The 26,924-nt window shown below is 41.1% G+C and overlaps 1 protein-coding gene across 2 annotated transcripts in view; it reads right to left on the bottom strand.

Moving 5' to 3' along the window:
- The window catches only part of ptprr (protein tyrosine phosphatase receptor type R), a 47,804-nt gene extending 26,818 nt beyond the window's left edge, over positions 1–20,986 (bottom strand). Inside the window, exons 1-3 of one of the 2 annotated variants that reach the window (XM_056260346.1) lie at positions 20,756–20,986; positions 19,379–19,671; positions 10,940–11,083 (exon numbers count right to left, since the gene is read on the bottom strand). In XM_056260346.1, coding sequence (XP_056116321.1) covers positions 10,940–11,083; positions 19,379–19,671; positions 20,756–20,813 — 495 coding nt within the window. In that variant the 5' untranslated portion in view covers positions 20,814–20,986. The remainder of the gene's footprint in view (positions 1–10,939; positions 11,084–19,378; positions 19,672–20,755) is intronic. The other variant, XM_056260345.1, reaches the window with a different exon arrangement.
- Between the last annotated feature and the right edge of the window lie 5,938 nt (positions 20,987–26,924).

Below are 26,924 nucleotides of genomic sequence, written 5' to 3'. Positions count from 1 at the left end.
GAAGGAGGAAGGATCCGGCAAACGTTTCAAAACCTTTAACCCTTTAGGGCTTAAAGATATCTACTGTAATTAGAAAAATGTTAAGGATGACTGAAAGTTTATGTGGGGTGTAAATATACTCATCTAATTTGCATATTATGACGTCATCAGGGGGCGGCCCTCTTGAATTTCATAAAATTCAGGAAATAGTAGATATTGAACTGATGTTTGAACTTATTTGCATGTTTTATTTTTTATTTTATTTTTTTTAAATCCTCATTCCAAATGATGAGAAAAGAGGAAACCAACAATAACAGGAGAAAGTACTAAATTATTACTATACTATATAGTAGTAAAACGCATGTGAACAGTAGCCTACTTTTTGATAAGTTCATCAGTAATATTCAGGAAATAGTAAATATTGAATTGATGTTGGAGTTGGATTTGATGGTCAAAATGATCTGTTTGTGCTTCGTGAACACTCGCGCCTTGCGCGGCGGCACCATTGCACGGCAAAGATGTACCGGGAGAAGCGCGCGTGGCAAAGATGTACCGGGAGAAGCGAACGCAGCACCATTGCGCGTCAAAGATGTACCGGGAGAGGCGCGGGCGGCACCATTGCACGGCAAAGATATACCGGGAGAAGCGCGATCATTAGACGGCCGATCGTCATTTTAGGCAAATATTCCCTTTCAGAGTCAGAATCGGCGAATAACATTTGCAACACATCCTCACGGTACAAGTTTTTAGTAGCCATTTCGACGATTTTCTCTCACAAATCTCACAATTTACTCAGACGCTCTGAACTGAACTGCTTCCGCATCAATGACACGATCGCTCACTTGCTCTGCTGTTTCCTCCAACACTTTGAATAGGAACATGACGTCATTTTGATCTTGAATCGAAGTATTACATGTCTGCCATCTAGTGGTAGGTAATACAAATGAGATATTACACCATATTAGGATCTACAGCCTGTTTTATTAAGTATGACGTCTTGTCGCAATTTTGCGACTTTGGCGCTTAAAGGGTTAATATAGAAATAAACACAAAACGAAAGTAAAGGCGGCAGCCCCTCACGGACAACTGCCGCACACACATAAACCAAACACAACGTCCAGGCCTGGTCCTCTCTCGTCCTTCACTGTCGTTGGCCCTATTTTATGCTTCCGTAGCTCCTCCACATTCTGACGTATTAGATGTGGAGAGATTTCAGGCAGGTGTTATTATTAGATATTGACCCTTCCACTGGGTATCTCTGGAAGCCCTTCCTATTTGTAGGCACCTTTGGGAGTGTTGGAGTCTAGAGAGCCCATTTTTCCTCGGGTTTGACTGCAGTGTTCTCCAGTCCTGGGATGAGCTCTTTCGACCTTGGGTGAACCTTCCTGTTTTACGGTCTAGACTCTAGAGAGTCTAGAGACCAAATCATATTACAGGTTTTACAATGGTTGTAGCTGTTAGCTCCCATTGGTCATTTAGGATGAGCATTGAGTAGAACCTTCCCAGTTGTGGGCAAGGTCCTCTGCTCCCTGTAATGAGCTTGTTCTGTGTAGCGTATCTGGGCCACACCAGGGTGAATCATGCATTCCAACACTGGGAACCGTTCTAATCGTTGACTGGTGTCTAATAATTCACCAGCTCAACGCCAGAAACTCTGGAGTAGATTGCCTTTTTGACACTTTTTATGGGTCCTCAGAGCAATACCAGAACATCCCACACCTTCCCCTAGCTCTGGGTCCCAAGCTTCAAAGAGATCTTAATCGGCGCCCCTAGGAGGGTACTCTGCATGTCACGGACACACACACACACACACACACACATACACGGACGTTCCTTAAATTTCATCCTATAAGACATTACTAAGATATATTCGATATGTTTTTAGGCTTGCCTATGTGCCCCTGTCATAGTGGGGTATTTGGGATGTTATCGTAGTATTTAATGACTTATAACTGCTTGTAATTATGCATTGAGATGAATCTTGGTATTCCTATTAATTGGTATATACCTTATTTGGTACCGTCTTGATCCTCTCTGCCTCACGGGGTTAGACACATACAGGAAATTACAGTAAAATATATGATTCTATGTGCAACCGCTTTCTGGTTAGAAATTGCATCTTTTAACAAGGCCGTAAACTATGCAGATGAGCCGCTTTGACAGGATGAAATTCTCAAAATTCTCGAAGGAGATTGGCCGTTCACCCCAAAGGAGGTGTGAACTCCATTGTCCTCAAAAGGATGGAACGCCAGTTCTTCTCTCTCTTCATCCATCTCTTCAACCTCTTCAACTCCTCTCTTCGAGACCTTCTCTTCTTCAGTCCATTAGTTTAGTTTGTTTTCTTTTGTTTTCCCGTTTCGTATTCTACTTTGTTCATTTCCACAGACGAGTGTAATGAACTTAGCCTGAATTATTTTTCTTTGAGTAACTTCACCTTCAAGGGACCTTTAAATTTGCCTATAATGGCGCTCTGAAGGAATGTTTACCCCATTTAGGGTGATTTGATATCTTGGTGTCCCTCTCTCAAGGTTCCTTTGTCTGTAATTTTGCCATACTGTTGACCACTTTCTACCTCTTCTATCATTCTTCTACCTCTCATTCTCTTTCATTGTTTGTTGCTTCATTGTGTTGTATATACATTTTATTCCATGTAATTGTAGTAACCGGTATACATGGTTTCCTTTATTAAATACATTATATTCATTTGATTGACTTGCTCATATTACAAAGTCCCTTAAATGTTCCATCAAGCTACCAGCTTTACAAATTTGTCAATACTTAAACAGTATTTTTATAGAACAGGAAAGTTAATACTCATGGCCAGAGGAATAACTTCTCTTGAACGTCTATAATAACTTTCATGAGGTTTGATGAAGATCGGATGATCAGCAGATTATTCGATAATAAATTGACCCCATGAAAGTGTTACGATGTGGTTGAGACAAGAAAGAAGCAGGATCCACTTGCAGCACAATTTATTAAACAAACTCCAAACTGGACAAGGACTCAGACAGGGAACAGAACTCAGGAACAGAACAACCAGCATCAACGTTACAACAACAAGAACTCACCAGGACTGGACTGAAACACAGGGCTTAAATACAAGGGCAAACAAGCTAAACAAGATGACAAGGGGGCGTGGTTAATCGGGGACACCTGGGAAGACTAATAGAGATAACGGGGAGCGGGAAAACAGGGAACAGGACAAAGACAGGGGGAACACAGACAGACATCACAACATAGCCCCCCCTCTATGGGCGTCTCCCGATGCCCAACAAAACAGGAAACAAGACATTTCGGGAGGGTGGTGGAGCGGAGGCGGTCCCGGGGGAGGGATGGAGGGCCTGCGCAGGGAACGGGACCAGGGCCTTGCAATGACGGGCATGGGCCATGGAACGTGGGCGGACCTGGGCCATGGAACGTGGGCGGAGCAGGACGAACAGACTGCCAGGGCGGAGCAGGCTGTGGGCGTGTCCACGACGGAGCAGGCTGAGGGCGAGGCCACGGCGGAGCAGGCTGTGGGCGTGACCAGGGCGGAGCAGGCTGTGGACCCTCGGGCATCCAGGGCGGAGCTGTCGGACCCTCAGGCTTCCAGGGTGGAGAAGACCCCTCGGGCGGCCACGGCGGTGAAGACCCTTCGGGCGGCCACGGCGGAGAAGACCCTTCGGGCGGCCATAGCGGAGAAGACCCTTCGGGCGGCCATGGCGGAGAAGACCCCTCGGGCGGCCTCGGCGGAGAAGATTAAAAATCTCTTGATTAAGAGAGTCGTCATGCTGAGACCTCCACTCCTTACAGCTTCGCATAAAATAACATGACAAAGCGTATGCCTCCTTGGTGAGGTGTAGAATGTAGCAGGCCTCCTCTCACTTTAGAGAATCGTCGTGCTGAGGCTTCTGTTCTTAGAGCTCCCCTTGGATACTATATCAGGTCATTGGCTCTCTGCTAGCCTCTTTGATGATATTGTTTTAGAGTGTTACTAGGTCTCCTCTCATTTTGAAAGTGGTTTTCCTGAGACCTCCATTTGTCAGGGGTATAGTGTCCCCTGAAGGGCCAGAATACCAGGCGCTGAGCTCTGCCCATGGAGTATGTATAGCCAGGGTTTTTGGCCCTAGGGAAGAGAGTCACTCTGGAGCAGGAAACTGTGACTCCGGACCTAGCTCCATGTCTAACTATGAAATCACTTTATTTCAGCTCTCACATTCCCTCTTCATTCTTTCAGCAGGTTGGAGTGGGCATTTCTTCCTCATATCGTCCTAGGACGTAGTGCGAGTTTAAATTCGATAGGGAACGCCTCAGGTTACGAAAGTAACCATGACTCCCTGAGAAGGGTATGCCTGCCCACATATCCTTCAGACAAAGAAGTTGTTGATGTGTACTAAAGATACCGTTTTAAACTCTGGTCACACCGTTAGTGATGTCATAGGTTGTCACTAGTGTTGCTTTCGTCAACGAAAATTATGACTAAATATCGTCGTCAACGAACCTTCATAGCGGAAAGACCCTTCGGGCGGCCATGGCGGAGAAGACCCCTCGGGCGGCCTCGGCGGAGAAGACCCCTCGGGCGGCCATGGCGGAGAAGACCCTTCGGGCGGCCACGGCGGTGAAGACCCCTCGGGCGGCCACGGCGGAGAAGACCCTTCGGGCGGCCATGGCGGTGAAGAACCTTCGGGGGGCCATGGCGGTGCGGCCTTCATAGTCCCATCCAGGGTCCTACTGCCCCCCCCCAAAATTTTCTTAGGGGCAGCCATGGGGTCATCAGCAGTAACAGACACCGGCGCAGGATCAGCGGGCTCTGGCGCAGGATCAGCGGGCTCTGGCGCAGGATTGGACGGGACCAGCACATCATGGGACTCGGAATTGGGCTCATGGGCCATCATTGATGTGTGTGTAGCCCACACACACAGAATCGCCGCACACATCACAACCAGCGCTGTATTTTGAGTGGACTCACGTGCGGTGTGCTCAGGCTCTGGCGGGCAGGCGACGGGCTCGGGCTCTGGCTGGACGTGGCTGACGTGGAGCTCTGGCTGGACGTGGCTGACGTGGAGCTCTGGCTGGTCGGTCTCTGGCTGGACGGTCTCTGGCTGGACGGTCTCTGGCTGGACGGTCTCTGGCTGGACGGTCTCTGGCCGGACGGTCTCTGGCCGGACGGTCTCTGGCCGGACGGTCTCTGGCTGGACGGTCTCTGGCTGGATGGTCTCTGGCTGGACGGTCTCCTTGGCCCTCCGCACTGACATCAGCGGCGGCTGTGCCACGGTGGACATCAGTCCTGGACCCCCATAGACCGACGTGTTGGCAAGCTTAAAGGCTGACGTAACGAGAAGGACAGGCTGAGGGAATACTGCGGGCTCACGGAGCTCCTTCTCCACGCCCACAGTAAACGATGATCGGCAAATCCACAGGACCTGGTCAATATACTGTTCCAATGACCCGAGAGGGTCATGATCGGGCATTAATGACCGGAGAGGTTCAGATAACCCTCCGCGGAAGAAGATCTTTAAACACAGATCGTCCATAGCAGACAGATGAGCCAGCTCAATAAAATCTGTGACATAGTCTTCAATGGATCAATCTTCCTGACGAAGACGCATGATCTGGACATCTGGGCACAGGGTTGGCATGGCTGCTGGATTCATGTTGCGGTGAGTTCTTCTGTTACGATGTGGTTGAGACAAGAAAGTAGCAGGATCCACTTGCAGCACAATTTATTAAACAAACTCCAAACTGGACAAGGACTCAGACAGGGAACAGGACTCAGGAACAGAACAACCAGCATCAACGTTACAACAACAAGAACTCACCAGGACTGGACTGAAACACAGGGCTTAAATACAAGGGCAAACAAGCTAAACAGGATGACAAGGGGGCGTGGTTAATCGGGGACACCTGGGAAGACTAATAGAGATAACGGGGAGCGGGAAAACAGGGAACAGGACTGAACCAAGTGCACAAAGACAGGGGGAACACAGACAGACATCACAACAGAAAGGTTATCCTGACAATCGATCTATTTTAGACAATTGACATATTAATGTTTAATTATAATTCGTTGTGATTGATTATTGATAGTACAATTGATCTAATTTTGTCTACCTGTATGGAGGACTGACTATAATTCGTTGTATTCAGTTGTCCATACAGACCATTGGCAACTTATTCCCTTTACAGGTAATTTTAAATCTATGTATGCAAATACTGGACATATTCATGACCAGTTATTAAAATTATATTCCCTTTATTTGAGCTAAAAATTGCTACATCTGACTTCAGTATCATTCTGCTATAGACAGTGACATTGAGTGGTATGGCTCTCTGTGAGCCTCCTTGGTGGAACTGTCTTTGGTGGAGTAAAGAGAGAGTCGTCCTGCTGAGACCTCCGCTCCCCAGAACTCCGCTTGGATATCAGTATCGATTGTAGAGCTCTTGTTGAGCCTCCTTGGTAAGCAGTCGTTAGCTTAGAACGTAGTTAGGCCTCCTCTCATTTTAGAGAGTTGTCCTGCTAAGGCCTCGATTCTTAGAGCTCCGTCTGGGTGGTCATGCCAGGTTGAATGGCTTTCTGTGAGCCTCCTTGGCGGAACCACCATTAGGGAAGCGTTGTTAGGTTTCCTCTTGATTAAGAGAGTCGTCATGCTGAGACCTCCACTCCTTACAGCTTCGCATAAAATAACATGACAAAGCGTATGCCTCCTTGGTGAGGTGTAGAATGTAGCAGGCCTCCTCTCACTTTAGAGAATCGTCGTGCTGAGGCTTCTGTTCTTAGAGCTCCCCTTGGATACTATATCAGGTCATTGGCTCTCTGCTAGCCTCTTTGATGATATTGTTTTAGAGTGTTACTAGGTCTCCTCTCATTTTGAAAGTGGTTTTCCTGAGACCTCCATTTGTCAGGGGTATAGTGTCCCCTGAAGGGCCAGAATACCAGGCGCTGAGCTCTGCCCATGGAGTATGTATAGCCAGGGTTTTTGGCCCTAGGGAAGAGAGTCACTCTGGAGCAGGAAACTGTGACTCCGGACCTAGCTCCATGTCTAACTATGAAATCACTTTATTTCAGCTCTCACATTCCCTCTTCATTCTTTCAGCAGGTTGGAGTGGGCATTTCTTCCTCATATCGTCCTAGGACGTAGTGCGAGTTTAAATTCGATAGGGAACGCCTCAGGTTACGAAAGTAACCATGACTCCCTGAGAAGGGTATGCCTGCCCACATATCCTTCAGACAAAGAAGTTGTTGATGTGTACTAAAGATACCGTTTTAAACTCTGGTCACACCGTTAGTGATGTCATAGGTTGTCACTAGTGTTGCTTTCGTCAACGAAAATTATGACTAAATATCGTCGTCAACGAACCTTTATCACGTGACGAAAACGAGACGAGACGCAACGTAAATGCTGGCCATGTGATGATAACTATAATTAAATGTATGTTACGTTCCTGTATTGCGTGTGTGTGTTCTCTTGGGTTTCTCTTCCCGCTCTCTCTCGGTTACTTTTGCTTTTGCAGGTACCCGTGATTGGCTAAGTGACCTGTCAATCATTGTTAGCGCTGACGTCACCTCTTCTCGCTGTCGCCAATGGGAACAGGCCACCTGGGGAATAAGAGTGCACGCCAGACGTTTCCACAGAAGCTCTCGGCTCGCTGAGACTCAGACCACGCAGCTTTCTGTCATGACTTTGTATACCCTGTTAAGGCTGTGGTTCTCGTCACTCTGTGTAATGCTGAGTTTATGTATGAGTGAACTCTTCCTGTGTTTAATTCTCTGATTTTATGTAACTTGCTCTACAGCAGACCGCTGAAAGTTACTAGTGCGGAGAGAGAGATAGACAGGTAGCATGTCACGTGACATACACTGCAACACGCAGGGGTTTTCGCTTTTGTCTAAACACATTAGGTTAGGGGCGAGTGCCACTCCCTGTATTTCTGTTTTCTGTTAGTTAGTGCAGATTAGGTAGGGTGTCTTGGACGCTGAAGATTATTGTTTTCTTCTTTATTTTCTTAGTTAGGATTAGAGCTTATTTAAAGGTGCATTGCGCAACATTTCATGTTAAAAATACCCGTTTTTCTAACCCATACATGCTTAAACAATTGCCTGATGGGCTGAATGAGCCCTTCTCTGATCACTGCGATTGCCTCTATAATCCTGTACAGTAAAATAAATAAGAGGGATTCGGGCCGGAACGTGAGACTGGGCGTGACGTCATGCGCGTTCACGCTCCCCTGGCTATGTCTGGCAGGTTTGTGTATTCGCCGCCATTCTCCGTATTAGCGAAGACAACTCGAGCGACAAAACTTCAGTCAACTTTCGACAAAAGTAGAAGATGGATTCAAAGAGACCGGCTTGTAGTTCATAAACCCCAACGCAAACTCCACGCAAGACAAAGACAGTAAGGCAGTTTCGCTTGTCGCCAGAGGGGGGCATAGTTCTGCAAAAACTCAGAGAGGTGCGCAATGCACCTTTAACAGCTAGACTTCGTTTGGTTTTGTTATTTTCTTTTCTTTGGCGCCGTCCACGTCTATCTTTTTCTCTTTTCATTAACTTAATCTATCTTACAGAAATTCTGTATCTCACGTCCATTTATATATATATATTAATCTATATTCGTATAGATTAATTCACTTCACTTTTGCCACTTACCTTGTTTACTGAATAAAGGTTTTGGCTTTTTGCACAGTAAGCTTGATTGTTTGGTCTTTTGTACAAACCATGGCTTATATATGTTCCTCTATAATGCCACATTTAAAAGGTTGGACTTCCGAACCTAATTCGGGGGTCGTAACAATGTATAATGTCATATTGTTGACGAATAAAAACGAGACTAAATGTGGTTTACAAAATAAAAACTATGCTAAAATGTCTCTTCATTTTCGTTGACCAAAACGAGATGAGACGAAATGTTATTTAACGCTATTTCGTCTCGTTTACTCGCGTTATTATTTAGCAGCATTTCTGTTTCCTATGTGTGTCTCACTTCAGGGGCTGCATCAGATCGCACTGCGCAGACGCAGGCGACTTCACATCCTCAAGCCCCACTCGTGGCATTAGAAGATGCAGCTGCGTGAGTTAGGCTGGTTAGGCTACGCCTGTTTCACACATACTTCGTGTGTAGTGCGTATGTGGTGAGTGTTGCGGTATGTATGCAGGAGCAGCACGCGCTATTGTGCTTTTACATATGCTGCGTTTGCAGTGCGCAACTGATCTACGGCTGTACCACAAACACAACATTTATCCTCTATTTTTTATTTCAAATCAATATTTTTATTATCAGCGAGTTTTATAAAATAATACAAAAAGTTTCAGCATTGCGATTCTATTTTTACACAGTAGTTATAGGTCTACACTCTTTCACAGACGTATTCACGTTTAAACTCAATACACATAAAAAAAAACAAATTATTCAATGCACTTCTATATAGATTACTCACCGCAAACCTTTTAAATTAAAACATACAATTAACAAAAACAGCTCTCTCATACCTTTTCTTTTGCATTTAAATCTTTTTTACAAGAAATATTGTGCGTCACAATAACTTGTTTTCCCACCTCCACGAAGAGACGATAGGCCATTATGTCGCGTTGTTGAGGTAGGCTACTGTATAGTTTTCCTGGCTTTAATTACCCCGGGCTTAAAGTTAAAAAGAAAATGACTGTGAAAAATAGTAGTATAATTGAATTAAATGCATTTATGGTGAGATTACTATATTTTCATGTCAATCCGTGTTCATTCTGACCACGAACCATGCGCTGTCACTTTAATTCAGCGCGTGCAGCACAGCAGAAATAGACTCAGCGCGGAATGGATCTCTGCACTGCTGTATACCGTATACGCACCGTCTTATTATAGTTCTATAATAAGAATAGATTGTTTGAAATGGGTTTGGCTAAAAGAACATTTTGGTTTCGTGTATACTACTAGGTACTTATACTATATTGACTGGGTTAAATAGAATTGCATTACTAAAAAGAGACTAAAATACAATATTAATTGACTAAAACTAGACTAAAATATCATCAGTTTTCGTCGACTAAAACTAGACGAAAATAGTCATGGATAATTCTGACTAAAATAAGACTAAAATGGTCAGACTTTTAGTCGACTGAAACTTGACTAGACTAAAAAGAGTATGAATGTGACTAAAACTAATAAAAACTAAAATGACAGCTTGGCACAAAGACTAGACTAAAACTAAAATTAAAACAGGCCGCCAAAAACAACACTAGTTGTCACCGGCCAATGTTATTGTCGTGTTTAGACACGTGCTTCAGACACCGATCACGCTGTCAACACCGGTTCCCCATAGAGTCTTAGGACGCAGTGTCTCATTCCCTTTCTCAGGGAACCATGGTTACAGTTGTACCCTGAGACATTTTTCTTCAAATGTGACATGTGAATGTATTTTCTTAGATTGAAATATATAGGGTGAAATGTATTTTTAAATGCTTTTAAAATATATATTTATATTTTAAAATATGTTTTCAAAAATATACAAAAAATGGCCAAAAACATATTTATGTAAATATTTTTAAATATATATTTGAAAAGATCCCATACGGCAAAAATAAATAAATAAATATTTCTGATCCGATCACAAGAGGTCAGAAACACTGCTGCTCAACACGAGTCTCTGATTTCAAACAACACTTAATATGTCAGTGCATGACGATAAAGGAGTAAAAAACATGCTGAACTAAAAATAATCTCACACACACACACTCACTCACAAACACACACACACACACACACACACTCACACACACCTCTGTATAACATATGCTCACAGCAGCTCACAGTCCACACTTGCTCTGCAGCAGCATTTGGAGATTTAGTCCACCAAGACAAAATTCATTCATTTAACACTGTCATATCCATTAACACACTATAACTATACCAAGAGTTGTAATGACTGAACTGTATGTTTTGTAGTTTTACAGCTGACTGTAACTTCATACAAGAGCAGTTAGGCCACAAACCTCAGTGGACGCCTCAGTGGTTGCAAGCGGCCCAGAGCTGTGGTGAAGGGTGTTGATGTTGAGCAACTGGATCATTTCCTCATGGGCCATTGGTTCTGATACTCCAACAGACGACACATACAGTTCTATGTCATCATTTTCCTCCTAAAAACATGAAGAATGGTGTATGAACAATATCCTTTATAAGATATTTAGAATCAACAGAACGGTTTTAAAGCCCATGCAAAAATATATAGTACATAATGAATTTATCCTATATCCATTATACAGTTAATAACATGAAGATTTTAGATAATGGTCATACTTTCAAAAAAGAATTATGTTTTTATTTTATTTGGTGATAGAGCTTTGTATCAACAGTATAAAACAGTATAAACTATGCCTAGAATTGCGCCTAAACTAACAAGACTTCACATTAATTGTGTTACCAAATTGCATATCTACACAGGTCTACAGGAAATATGGGCCAGGAGTGATTGGGGATTGTGCCCTCTGCTGGTGGGAACAGAAGCTACAGCCTCAGATCTTCCAGACAGAGGAACACTGACATCAAAGATCAGAAAATAACTTTTAAGATAAAACTTTCATTGACTCTCTCCCAAACCACAATGGGAACTGAGAGAGGCAGAAGAACAGGGACAACCCTGTGTGATGCAATGAAAGATTAAACGTTTGCAACAATGTAAAGCCCTCATATCATAAGGAATCCTTGATCTTTTGAGAAACTATTATTGTACAGTGAAACCAATGAAATGAAAGTCAAAACTTCCTCCCTCAGTTAAAAAGAGCTTTTATTGAAACTGAGCGGTAACAACTTCTGCAGCTTTCAGATCTCAGACAGATGAACATCAACACATGACCACATTTATATGTCAATAACGCCTACTGGATGTGAGGCAGTAGAATAGATGCTTTTTATTCGTAACAGCAGAACAACTATCAAAATAAAATTTGCATTCAGAGTAAACAAGCAGATTGGTTATTAGTAAGGGTGAGTGTGTGTATAATAGTCATTGAAAATTAAACAAATGATATGTTACTAAATTATCACTGTTTTAGGCAAAAAAAAAAAACTAACATTATAACTTGACCCAAGAGGGAAAAATTATTAAAATATATGATTATTCATGATAAAAATTGATGTACAGTATAATATTTCAAAGATTAAATACATAAAAACACATAATAATTTTACATATAATGATTGGAACAACAATGTAAATATATGATTAACATATATCTGCCGTTCTACATGTAAACTACACAATCAAAATATGTCTGATTATGTGAATATAATGTTAAGCATAAAAAAGCTGTAGTGTGAAGGTACAGGAGAAAAACTGCATTGTGTGACATGAATTTATCTATTGAAATTTCATTTAAAATGTCTCTATCACCAGTGGTTAAAGCTTGCAACACCTACCGGATGTTGCATGTTTCTATAACTGAAATTTGGCAGCCACAAACATGCCACGAAAGTGGAGTATTGAGAAAGAAGATCACCCAAAGTCTTTTTTTTCTACTTTGATTTTCTACTGTAAAACAGAACGCGCTCCAGGAGAGCCAGCTGACGACGTCGAATGTTGTCCATTTGTTTTTCTTCTTAAATCACGTTGGATCTCGCGAGTCTCCCTGGGATCTCGTCTCACTGTGAAATCATTACAATCAACAAGTGTGTGGTCTTGCGGTCCGGCTGAATCATCTAGTGTGTGCGTTCAGAGGATTATAGTTCTAAAAATCGGTTGAAACTGTCATTATGTCTGTGTTCTTTCACAGTTTTAAAAACGGTTAAAATTAAACAAAAATCATCTAGTGTGTCCCAGGCCTTATTTACTGATTGTTTCTATGGTTACTGATTATGTTCTTCACCTGTGTCTTATTTAGTTGCTCATTTTCTCTTGCCCTGTGTTTCTACCTTGAGTTGTTGGTAATTGTCTTTGTTAAGTTTGTAAAGTTGCCAAGTTGTTTACTCACCTACGGATTGCCTTCTTTGTTTTGTTAAAGGTGAAGTATGTAGTTTTTGTGACACTAGTGGAATTACAAAAATAAAGCATATTTTCAAACAACCTTGAAAGCACCCTTTTCGCGCGTCGAGCTCGAAACCCCAAACTCAAACATCACAAAAACAGAAATGGAAGCTTTAGCGTTAAGTTCTGCCAGGAAGACTCAATTGCTACGTCACTTATTACCTTCTCATCTATCCAATCGTGTCTAATACTTGCGGTATAAAAGACCAGTACTTACACATGTTTGAGTTCGCAGATGCTGACGCTTTCATTCACCTCCATCCTCCCCACCACCACCAGGATGGTCCCTTCCCCTCCATCCTCCCCACCACCACCAGGATGGTCCCTTCCTATACCTCACAGGGGGTCGGCTGCGCCCCTGCCTTCGTCTTCAGGCAGGAAATGCAGAGTCCGGACCCTCGGATTGCGAGCTATGGACGGGGCCTACGCCAAAGAACTTTATTGCTTGCTGGGCTATCAATAAATGTATTTATTGTTACAGTATTTATTCTCCCGAGTCTTTCTGGTAGAACTTACAGGTGCAGCTCCTATGGGTGAATCAGAATTACTAATGGGTTCTGTTTGCTTTTGTCACGCCACGCCGCTTGCAACCAGTGTAATGTGTGTTGTTTAAATAAACAGAGTGTAATTCCTCATGTTGGAAAAAAGAATACATTTAGTGTTTAGTAACAACTACAATCCTGTATTTTTATTCTTGACCTTGTTTTGATTTAAAGCAAATGTAGTCGTGGAGTTGATTCCATTAAGTCCTACGGTGGGAGTTGGAGTCAACCCCTGGAATCAAACCTCCTTATAAGGGTTAGGTTCCTCCTATAGGAAATACAACAGCTGTATCCGAAACCCCATATACCCTCATTTACTATTCCCTACATAACTCCACTAATATAGTCCACTGAGGGAGTGAATAAAAAGTTCTGCAGATGTCCATTATGGGAGTGAATAAGGGTGTATTCACACCAGGAAAGTCCGATAGTTCACTTGCTTTGGTCCGGACCAAATAATTTTTTTTTTTTTTTTTGGTACGGTTCGCTTTCACACTGCTCTTTTTGCAAGTGAACCAAAATTTGTAAACAAAACCACACGTGTGCTAAGGTCGTCCATTCATTGGACAAGGATTCTCAAGTAGGGAAATCAGAAAGTGCAAAAAAGGCTCAGCATGGAGATATTTCGTACTGCAATATTTTTTCTTTTACTAATTTTGTGTTATTCTGTACAAACGCAATATGAAGAAACTAATGAGCATCATATGATACAATGTCATCTATACGATGTTGTAATTCGGATTTTGAGAAGACGACGATGTGCTCCAAGACGGTTTCGGCGGGGAGAACATGCTCTCATGTGCGCCTACCATGGCATGCTGACAGTGGCACTGCGCAGAAGACGGATAAGGTATAAAGTTTTCATTCATAGAGAGGGGCTATGTTCACAGCGCAGTGCTTTCTTGCAATTGGGTCGCTTCATGTTCACACCGTAAACGAACTCTACCAGAGTTCGTTTGGAACCGTACCGAGACCACCTCTTCAGCTGGGTCTCGGTTCGGTTGTTTGCTCCGCACCCGAGTTCGATTGCTGTATTCACACCTGCCCAAAAGGTCCGCACCAAGGGGGGAAACGAACTAGAGTTCAATTCAATCGAACCAAACAAGGCAGGCAGGTGTGAATACACCCTAAGTGAACTCAATCTTTTTTTGGACGCCACTAAAACGGGACGTCTTCTCAAATAGTGCACTATATAAGTGTATAGGGGGCGATTTCGGACACAGACAAGAGTCATACTACGTACAAAGGCTAGGACACAGGTACAAACCATGAGGGACTAATGTGGAGAAACTAAAAGTCCACAAAACGAGCACAGAAAACAGGGCAATCATGACATAAGCAGGGTCGATGTTGATTTCATGTTGACTTTAATTACCACCCACACTGAAGTAGTCCTCAAACCTGCATTAATTTTGACAGGCAAATTGCAATGACCTTTTGTGTACTGAGCACATCCCATATTAAGCTTCACCGGCATTAAAGCAAATAAATATATAAATGTGTGACTCTCACAGGCAGTGCTGTGCGCTGAAGTGGTGATATATGCGAGCTGTGATTGATTTTTTTGGACACCTCGTGGGAGTGGGGAAGCTTCCAGAGGTCTCGCATCAGGTGCATTAGTGTAATTGGCTCTGAGGGTGAAAGAGTTCATCTCACTCCACCATAAAACACATCCTCCTCACTGTACTCGCATAAACACATAATTTAATCTGGTACGTATAGACAAATGTTCAGCACCAAACTCAATGTCAAACCTATTCATCTTTATGAGAGGTGTTGCTACGGCAAGTATATATATTGATGTTACTCATATACCTAAACTACCATTTAAAATAAAACACCTTAAATCATGCAAATCACTGAGGAGAGGTGTGTTGTTTCTTTAAAGTCAACATGAAATTAAAATCTATTTTCTAAATGCATATTGTAGATCATATTGTGAACAATTCACCTTTGAATATGTTTGATTTTATTTTTAATTTTTAATCAAAATATCTTAATAACTGGATCTTGCAGTGAAAACAACAGATTTTTCTCCATTCATTTAAGTCCACTTTAACCTGCCCCTGCAAGCACACATTCATCTGCCTCCATTTTAAAGTCCAATGCCCACATCTCAAAAGTCAATTAACAGCCGATGCATAAAACCAAGTTCCCACAAGTTCCGAGTTTCTTTTTCGATAATCCGTTACACTCGGATGTGATACAATACAGAAGAAAAGATATGTCGCTTGTGTTTCACTGCAACTTTAAGTGAACCGACTTACGGTTTTCATATGGTGGACACTGGACAGTAAAATAAGTGAAAAAATCCCACAGACTTACATCACTACATTACAATATTGTATCACTCTCTAAAAAAGTAACTAATTGCATTAGCCTACTTAGTTATGTAGCATGTAACTAACACTTAGTTAAAGGGGTGATGAGCTGAGAAATCAAATTTTGCTTGAGCTTTTGACATCTAAGAGGTCATCAAATTATAAGAATATCCTGTAAGTTTCAGAACTGAAAACGTCCTTGTTTGTCCAATAAAAGCTTTTATTGACACCAGGCTCAGCAAACGACTCGTTTTTCAAAGTGGGGAACTATGACGACAAAGAGGATAAAACACCACCCCCGCAGAAGAAGATCAACGCCTACTTCAACACGGCCGGTTTAGCCCCGCCCACCGATTCGCGCATTACACGAAACTCATTATAATATTCAAAGCTGTTATCCACTCAAAGCAGTGGGCGTTTACTTCCAAGTCTTCAATGCGAGACGCCCATAAAAACCGAGCGTTTGTGAGCTAGGCTCAAAACTAGGGTAGAAAATAGCCTATTACTTATTCATTTTGATGTTTTTGAATGTAAAAACCAAGCGAACGTCATAAGTTGACCTCAGAGAACAATATAAAACAATTTAAAAAGCCAGTTCATGACCCCTTTAAATGCAAATTCACGCCTGTACAAACCTTTCAGCTGTCCAGCTGACACGGAAGAAGAAAGTGCAACACTCTTACTTCCGCAATAATAACAAAAAAATGAAACAGAAATGTAATGTTTATCTCAAGTCATTTTTGCTTATTTTTTATGGTTGAATTAGATCATCAAATGTCAGCAACGAAGACATTGGTTAATAAAGTGAACGTATATTTGTGTAATTTAACATATTTCATTATTGCAGGTTTGCGTAATATTCCGAGTTTGCATTTGACTGTATTTATTCATTTTGAGGATTGATACTTAATCTGTGCAAGTGAGATGAGTACATGCATGCTCATATTTAGTCTAGATCACCAATACCCATCATGTTTACCCAGCACACACAACGCCTCTGCACTTACTCCTGATTTCTCTCATCATGGGGACAGGAGAGGTGTCATACAATAGATGGGAAAACAAAGTAACTCATGATGTCGTCTGTACGTGGAAAACTCAAAGGAAAATCTTCTCATAACGTTGTCGAGTAAACGTACCCGTAGTTTGTGCATACATGAATGTGCTCTAGCACCCAAGGAAACACGGGAGTATGATGCAAGTGTCCGTGATTGAATCAAACATCTGTAAACAAAGCAAAACAATGGAGAACAAATATAGTAAAGTAGACATCAGATGACAAGTTTGTTATTTACAACAATAATCTAACTGTGACGGGTGGTTGCAGGAAGGTAGACGAAGATGATGAATATAATTCCAACACAAAGTTTAATGACGATAATACAAAAAATAAACAGACAGGTAGGGCAACACACACTAAATGCAACATAGACCGAACAGAGAATGAATGTGAGGGATCAACTTATAAACAAACACAAACGAGGATAATTAATAGGACACAGCTGAAACCAATGAACACAAAAGAGGAGCGGGAAAACTGAACAAAGGAACACATGATTAGAATGAAAACAAACTAAAAGTCCATGATGACAATGGTGACATGTCGCCCCCCTCTGGCAAGGCGTGACCTCGCACCGTGGCAGAACAGAGGGAGGGCCGGAGGGGGCTTTGGAGGAGGACGAGGAGATGGCGAAACGATGCAGGGAGGCTGAAGTGAAGGGCTGGAGGCAGGATGGGGTGAAGGGCTGGTGTTGGTGGGACGACGAGACCCAGATGTTGAAGGTGGAGGAAGTCCGATGGCGCAGACCCAGAGCTCCCCAGAGCCGACAGCCCACAGCGGAGACGAATGCGGGAGGAGCCTAGATGTAGGCTGCCGACATCTGGGGGACGACGAACGGAGACGAGGGCCCAGGATCCGATGGCACACACGAAGAGTCGATGGTGCTGAGCGACATCGCTGGTGCTGGCGACCCAGGCGATGTCGCGGCGACGAGCGTCGTAGGTGGAGCCAGATCACTCGAGGACTGAGGTGACGGCGGTGAGACCGAGGACAGAGGCGATGGTGAAGGAAGAAAGGAGCCCACTGCAGCCAAGGGGGAAAAGGGACGTAGCAGATGTCCTGTATATCCGTGGCGTAAGTGGAGCGACGACTGACCAAAGGGGGAGCCGGTGGGGACGGAGCAGAAGTTACGACGTCAAAGACGATTCGATATTTTTGAACCAACATGGTTGATTGATGTTACAAAGTCACTACAGTTTCGAGAAAGAGTGGTGACTGGCTAGTTCATTTCTCCTAATGTATTGTACTATGGTACTTAAGCAGAATTCACTGTGCCTTGTCATTGTACATCAAACGCATCCCACAAAAACCACCTAGCAAACACCCAGAACACCCTAGCAACATTGCTGGCACCTTGCCTGGCCACATCTGGCAACTTGTTTTGATCCAGTCAGTAACATGCTTGTTTCAGTGATCAAGACACGCAGGTTTATGTTTGGAATTAAGGATGAACACTTGCAATTCTAACATTGTATCCAAGGATCAATACAGAAAAATATTGATACCAAATGTTTGTTTTTTTTTTACTTCAAATTAAACCTTAGGGAGGGAAAATAAACAGACTCTCATTCAAACAGAGAAAGCCGATTGAGAGACCACCAAACACACTATATAAAAGGCATGTGCAGGTACTGTATGTGTGTACGTCTTTAAAAATATGCTGCAAAAGTTTCAATTATCTCATCTCAACCTTTTCAAATTAAAGGGTTGGTTCACCCAAAAAGGAAAATTCTGTCATAATTACTCACCCTCATGTTCCAAACCCGTAAGACTTTCGTTTATCTTCGGAACACAAATTAAGATCTTTTTGATGAAATCTGAGAGCTTTCTGTCCCTCCATTGACGGCTACGCAACTACCACTTTGACGCTTCAAAAAGTTCATAAAGAGATCGTAAAAGTCCAACATTTTCTGAAGAGACTTGATCGCTGTATATGATGAACAGATTGAATTGAGGCTTTTATTCACATTCATCAACTCACACATCAGTTGTGGTAAACGGAAGCTGTTTGCTTGACGTGTGAGAGCCAATGAGGTTCATTCTCGTGTTACGCAGGATGTTTGAGCTTCATCATGAGGTTTGTTCTCGAGCGTCAAGCATGTTCGGTTGAGCTTCTGTTTATGTTTCGCTGATCAGTGTTTATATGTGAATAAAAACCTAAATTAAATCTGTTCATCATATAAAGCGATCGAGTCTCTTCAGAAAATTTGGACTAAACCGCTCAATTCATATGGATTAGTTTTACAATCTCTTTTTGAACTTTTTGAAGCGACAAAGTTTCATAGCTGTCAATGGAGGGACAGAAAGCTCTCAGATTTCCTCAAAAAGATCTTCATTTGTGTTCCGAAGATGAACGAAAGTCTTAATGATGACGGAATTAAAATTTTGGGGTGGACTACCCCTTTAATTCGACACCCCTGGCTTCTTATACATTTTTTGCACTAAAATTTAAAAGTAACTAAAAAATCTCAATGTGTGTAGGGTCTCACCACTGTGACCGTGTGGTGGGCAGACACAGGCTTGTTCTCCACACGGTCGATGTTTTGCAGGAAGTTGATGTCTGACTGCCTCTGTGGAGCTCTTTGGAAATGGGATTCTAGAAACACTGCAGGCATCAGCTTGGCCAACCGACCACGGGACTGGGTCTGAAGCAATTCCCCATGAAATCCCAAATCCTTTCCCTGGCTGAGGACACCCGAGTGCTGACGCACGGGGCCAGACATTCCATTAGCTATGCGTCGATGCGGTCTCTGATAAACTTCATCGTCCCCAGTAATGCCCCCTGAAACAAGAGTTTCACGTCATAGCTGTTATTATATAATGACTGGAATACTGTTTTAAACCAATTTCAAGCCAGGGCCACAACAGTACATTTTATAATATATATTTTCCCCATATTAAATATAACTTTTGTTGTCTTGTTTTGTAAATATGCACATGAAAACACTTATAACACAATAAAACACAATAACTCAAAGTGAATAACTTCAATAACTCAACACTGTAATTAAATCTGACTGACTGGCGAGTGTAAGAATGTAAAATATCCAATAATCATGCATAAAGGAAATGATTTTGATGTCCAATACAAATGAACCTTGGACCTCTTGGAGCCAAGAAAATTAGAAGCCTGAGAATCCAATTAAAATAAATGTCATTCACTCTCAATGAAGGTTCTTTATTGGCATCTATGGTTCCATGAAGAACTTTTAATATCTATTATATCTTTAAGAGTGTTGATGAACCCGAAGATGACAATAAATGCCTTTTATTCTATCTATCTATCTATCTCGTTGATGGTTACAGCTTTAAGATGTAACTAGAACAGTATGATAAAAGAAAGAAAACTCACACTCAAGTCAGCCTTAATAAATAATTATTGCAAATTATGAATGATTTTGTTTAAGTGCTAAAAAAGTGAAGTAAGATATATTTAAGCCTGTTTTGTAATATATTGTATCATGCAACATCAAAATGAATATTGTATGGGCATGACAGGCGCAATACAACGGCTAACGTTACAGTAAAAAAAGAAAAAGTAATGAATATCTGCATTATCTGCTATTGTAGATCTGAGCTTCAGAAATGACTGTGCATAGGTGATATTCTTATTCATTTTAGCATTGACTAGAAATGTTGACTAGATAAACATTTTCCTGTCTTATAAAGGTTCGCATATTTCACTATTTCCATGACATGAAATTGGTTTTATTTACTCCTAGCCTTCAAATGATGCAATTGCCCATATTATTAAACCATATGCATTTGCCAAATAAACGCCGAATTCACTCTTACAGTGGAAAATGAGAAAATTATTACAGCAAGAATTAAAACAAACATCGATATCGATATTGTTTTAGCCTTACCTGTGACGTGAAATCCCATCAATAAAGAAATAACGAGTAATGCCGCGTTGACGAACATGATTCTCCTCGTTTTATTAAAAATACATTATGCCTTTATGAAAGTCAGTCGAGGCTGCAGTGTCTCTATGGTTAAGACACTGAAACGATGGCTGTTTAATACAATAATTCCGCTTCTGCTGTTATCACACACCCTGATGTGTCTCTCTAGCGCTGAGAGGATTCATTTAGCGAGTCGATTCGCTTGATCGATTCATTTTATAGAACCGATTCAGGCTATGTTACGTCTGGTCCATACCAAATCAAAAAATAGTAATTTAAATAGTAATCTTTTAAACCTGTTGTTTATTTTAGTCAAATACAACTGTAGTAAAACGAGAATAGCATACATTTCTATAGCTCGCTGAACAATATTTTTCTGTGATGAATTAACCATTCATTAATGTTTGAGCTGTCTTTACCATTTACTTCTGTTTGTTATGTTTAATGCTACGTTGTTTAGGATTCAAGTAAGTACCCACTCACCTCACAAACTAGGTTCTTGTCCAATGATTAAAAAATGCTCTGCGATCCGGTTTTAAAGAATCTTGAGAACCCGTTCAAAGGAACGATTGATTAATTTGTGAATCGCTATTTCTCAGAAGAGAACATGAGAAGTAGAAAATCATAAGATGAAAAATTAACAAGCTTTATTTGCCAACATCTTTTACTAATGAATAAATGCATCTGCAGATTCTGCACATCTCGAAACTGATAGCACATAGTACACCACGGACGGAGACGTCTATTTGATGTATCTGGTAGACGTATTTTTGAGATGAGTATATGAGTGCATCTGCAACACGTCTATAGGACATTTCCTGTCAGATGTCAAATAGACATTTAGAAAATGTCTTTTAAGATGTTTATGATTTAGAATGTATGTAAGACTGACATCTTAAAGATGTCTATCAGATGTTAGTAAACAGCAGATGCTTTCCAGATGAAGTGATCTTTAACAGACATCTTGCAGACGTACGTGTGCTATCTTATATCATAATAATAATTGATTAGATCATTGCATCCATTAAGAAGACCTGGCAACTTTCAGACAAGGATTTGTCAAGGCAACTCAATGTTGTTTGCTCAGTCAAGTCAAAAAGACTTAAATCTATCAGATGTTTAATCCCAAGGCACAGAAGAGAGAGAGAGAGAGAGAGAGAGAGAGAGAGAGAGAGAGAGAGAGAGAGAGAGAGAGAGAGAGAGAGAGAGAGAGAGAGAGAGAGAGAGAGAGAGAGAGAGAGAGAGAGAGAGAGAGAGAGAGAGAGAGAGAGAGAGAGAGAGAGAGGGGTACTTAAAAGCAAAAGCAAAAAAAACTTAAAAGCGAGGTAGATATTAAAGCAGTCTTGCGTGAAATGTAGTCTTTGATTCTCAGTCAGCATCACTTGGTTCTTTGTGCGAAAGCTTCTTTTATAGACCAGGCTTGATCAAGAAAGGGCTGTTAAGTCACATGATGGCCTCTTCTTCATTCAGAACTCAGGCTAGCATTCATAAAAACCAGGACATTGACTGCAATGCCATGTTTTTGCTTAGTGACGCCTTAATGAACATGTATTTTCTAGTATGTTCCTTCTACAACGATGAATGCTCATCCTCAAGCACAACTCATCGTCATCTTCAACACCTCATAAACATCCCACAAATCCTCCATTTCTTACTCATGAGCTCTTAAGAGGAGATCATTTTGGATGTTTTTCCTTCTTAAACAATTCAGATCTGCCAAGTCAGTCTGCTGTGTCGTCTTGTGGCAAACATGTACTGTAGACTCTGCTGTTGCCATGGCAATCTGATGTCTGACATTCACCATGCAGCAAAACGCATCCCTGCCAAAATGCATCGCCCAAAATAGATCTGATGTATTTTATACGATTAGTTGGAAGGTAACTGCACTCCTGGAGTTGAATCCATCTTGGTTAATTGATATACGTAGTGAAGAACATTATATAGAAACTGTGTCTATTCCTCGTTTAGTGAAGCCAAACAATAAATCTAGTGCAGGATCTAGCAAAAATCTTATTGTAATTAAACCAGAAAATCTAAATATCAGTGAACAAAAAGAATTTCTAAAGCTAGGTCTTCTAAACATTAGATCGCTCACACCTAAAGCGGTTATTGTAAATGAAATGGTCACAGATAATAATTTCGATATACTTTGCCTTACTGAAACCTGGCTTAAACCAAATGAGTATTTCGGTCTAAATGAGTCTACTCCGCCAAGATACTGTTATAAGCATGAGCCCCGTCTGACTGGTCGTGGCGGCGGTGTTGCAACAATCTATAAAGATATTCTTAATATTTCTCAGAAAACAGGTCACAGATTTAATTCGTTTGAAGTACTTATGCTAAATGTTACGCTCTTAGATGTAAGAAAGAAATCCATATTATCTCTAGCCTTGGCTACTGTATATAGACCTCCAGGGCCATATGCTGAATTTCTAAAAGAGTTTGCAGACTTTCTCTCGGATCTATTGGTCAATGTCGATAAAGCAATAATTGTTGGAGATTTTAACATACACGTAGACAACAAAAATGATGCGTTAGGGGCTGCGTTTACAGATTTATTCAACTCCTTTGGGGTCAAGCAAAACGTCCGTGGTCCCACTCATCGTCTAAATCATACACTAGATTTAATTATATCATATGGAACCAATCCAACTGATATAGATATTATACCGCAAAGTGATGATGTCACTGATCATTACATGGTAACGTGCATAATACGTACTGCTGAAATATGTCATGTTGCGCCACGTTATAGACCAGGCAGAACAATCCTTCCAACCACTATAGATAGATTCTCAAATAGCTTACCTGATCTATCTCAGCTGCTCAGTGAACCCAAACAAACAGATGAACTAGAGGAAATGACTAGCAGTTTGAGCACCATTTTCACTAGTACATTAGATATTGTTGCACCAATTAGATTAAAAAAGGTTAAAGAGAAAACTAAAGCACCATGGTACAACAGTGTTACGCATGATATCAAGAGAGAAACTCGTAACCTAGAGCGTAAATGGAAACAAACTAATTTAGAGGTCTTTAGAATCGCGTGGAAAGACAGTATGTCACGTTATAAAAAGGCTCTAAAAACAGCCAGGGCTGAGCACCTCCGCAAACTAATAGAAAATAACCAAAATAATCCAAGGTTCTTATTTAACACCGTGGCTAGACTAACAAATAAACAGACATCACCAGAGCAAAATATACCGTTACAGTTTAGTAGTAATGATTTTATGAATTATTTCAATGAGAAAATAGAAAGCATTCGAAACACAATTATAAATGTACAATCCTCTATGGTCTCTTATGATTCAGCCTCAATTATCGTCCCTCAAGAACAACTACACCGCTTTACAACTATAGGACAGGAAGAGCTAAATAAACTTATCATTGCATCTAAACCAACAACATGCTCATTAGATCCAATACCCACTAAACTACTGAAAGAAGTGTTACCTGTAGTGGAAGGTCATATTCTTAGGTCATGTTCCAAGAATATTCAAGTTGGCAGAAATAAAACCTCTCATTAAGAAACCGCAACTAGATCCAAATAACCTAGCAAATTACAGACCCATTTCAAATCTTCCATTTATGTCCAAAATACTAGAAAAAGTTGTATCCGCTCAACTGTGCTCTTTTTTGCAAGAAAATGATATCTATGAAAAATTCCAGTCAGGATTCAGACCGCATCATAGTACAGAAACTGCGCTAGTTAAAATTACAAATGATCTACTCTTAGCTTCTGACCAAGGCTGTATCTCAATACTAGTCCTACTTGATCTTAGCGCCGCGTTCGACACTATAGATCATAAAATACTCTTGGATCGACTACAAAACTACACTGGTGTTCAGGGACAGGCATTAAGCTGGTTTAGATCGTACTTATCTGACCGTTATCATTTTGTCTCTTTACACGGGGGAAAATCAAAGTTAACGTCAGTAGACTACGGAGTACCGCAAGGATCGGTGCTAGGCCCTCTGCTATTCTCAATATATATGCTGCCACTTGGTAATATTATAAGAAAACATGGAATTAATTTCCACTGTTATGCAGACGACACCCAATTATATATTTCATCACGACCAGATGAAAACATTACCTCATCTAAATTGACAGAATGTCTCAAAGATATAAAATGCTGGATGACGTGTAATTTCCTGCTATTAAATTCAGATAAAACGGAGGTATTACTTATTGGTCCAAAAAACTACACACAAAACCTCTTACAATACGACTTTAATATAGAAGGATGCCCTGTTACTTTTTCCACTACAGTAAAAGACCTGGGTGTTATACTAGACCGCAACTTGTCTTTCGAAAATCATATTTCATCTGTTACAAGAACAGCCTTTTTCCACCTTAGAAACATTGCTAAATTACGTAACATGCTATCTGTTTCTGATGCAGAAAAGTTAGTTCATGCATTCATGACCTCGAGACTAGATTACTGTAATGCTTTATTAGCTGGTTGTCCTGCATCCTCAATAAACAAGCTACAGTTAGTGCAAAATGCAGCCGCTAGAGTTCTTACTAGATCAAGAAAATATGATCATATAACACCGATTTTATCATCTCTGCACTGGTTACCTATTAAGTTCCGTATCAATTACAAAGTACTACTACTGACCTATAAAGCCCTTAATGGTTTAGCTCCTATGTACTTAACGGACCTTCTTTCGCCCTACAATCCACCGCGTTCTCTAAGATCACTAAATTCAAGGCTTCTGGTCATTCCTAGGATATCGAAGTCCACGAAAGGAGGGAGGGCATTCTCGCATTTAGCTCCAAAACTCTGGAATAGCCTTCCCGATACGGTCCGATGCTCTGACTCGCTGATACAGTTTAAAACTAGACTAAAGACGTGTCTCTTTAGTCAAGCATTCACATAATGCTTACCTTTTAGTCCTCTGCTATGCCATACGGAACCGTTTGCCACTGAAACTGCTTAACGCACCAGTGGGGCTCGACAGCCTTATAGACAAACGGGTCGGTCCGTATGGTTGCGGTTGGGTTGCGGAGAGTTTGGGTTGCGGAGAGTTGTGAGATTATGGTTTTCTAACACCTACTCCCGTGTAATGGAAATCATTATGAACATCAGCTATGCTAATTATTTCCCATCTGCCTTTCTGCTGTTATCTCGGGACGCTTGTCCCGAGAAAAATGGCGTTCGTAGGCTCCAGTTTGGTATCCTGCCTCTCACGGGGATTTCGGATGCCTCAACGCCTGTGATGAGAAGACCAACGCCTGTGAAGAGACGACTCAACGCCTGCGAAGAGACGACTCAACGCCGGCGATATGTTATCCCCTAAATATTACATGATTAACTAAATGTATTTTTTCCAGGTACTCTCTGATATGCACTTACTGTAAAGCTTCTTTAAAACCCTATGATTGTTAGCCAGAGGAGAACTGGCCCCTGACTAGCCTGGGTTCTCCCAAGGTTTTTTTCTCCATCCAATCTGATGGAGTTTTGGTTCCTTGCCACTGTCGCCTTGCTTTTGGCTTGCTTAGTTGGGGATATTTAATATTCAACAATATTATTGAACTGTGTTGTACTACTTTCATGTTATCACTGTGAAGCTGCTTTGATGCAATCTGTATTGTGAAAAGCGCTATATAAATAAATGTGACTTGACTTGACTTGACTTGACTTGGATCTGTAATTTCTAAGACCACAACAAGCAGACCTAATGCAAAGACCACGAGAAGCAGCTTATCTGTAAAGATATTTGACAAATTATTGAATCATTTTTAAATTCATGTTAATTAGATTAAAAAAAGTAGGCTAATGACAAAAAAAAGTGTAAAATGTAAAAAAAAGTGTAATGTAAAAAGTTGTATTTTAGAAGGCTAGCCTAAACTAATCTGTTTAAATAGTTTCCCCAGTGACACATTCCCATTCCTAAAGATCTTTCATTTTGATTAATATTTTGATACATTTCATACTAAACAATACAACACAACCAATAGCCTATACATGATAGCTTACTTTTGACAGTAGATTGATTTATAAGAATACAAGCCATTTATACCATATAAGTATTTCTCCTTTTTATTATTTTACATATTTTTTTTACACGTAATATGTCACTGGTGAATTATATGGTATCTGCCGCTTTTAAAAGTCATATG

This window comes from Rhinichthys klamathensis, unplaced genomic scaffold, assembly GCF_029890125.1.
Source record: "Rhinichthys klamathensis goyatoka isolate OS25496 unplaced genomic scaffold, OSU_Roscu_1.1 h1tg000176l_1, whole genome shotgun sequence".
Taxonomy (NCBI): Eukaryota; Metazoa; Chordata; class Actinopteri; order Cypriniformes; family Leuciscidae; genus Rhinichthys; species Rhinichthys klamathensis.
This window is presented reverse-complemented; position numbering and strand designations above follow the sequence as displayed.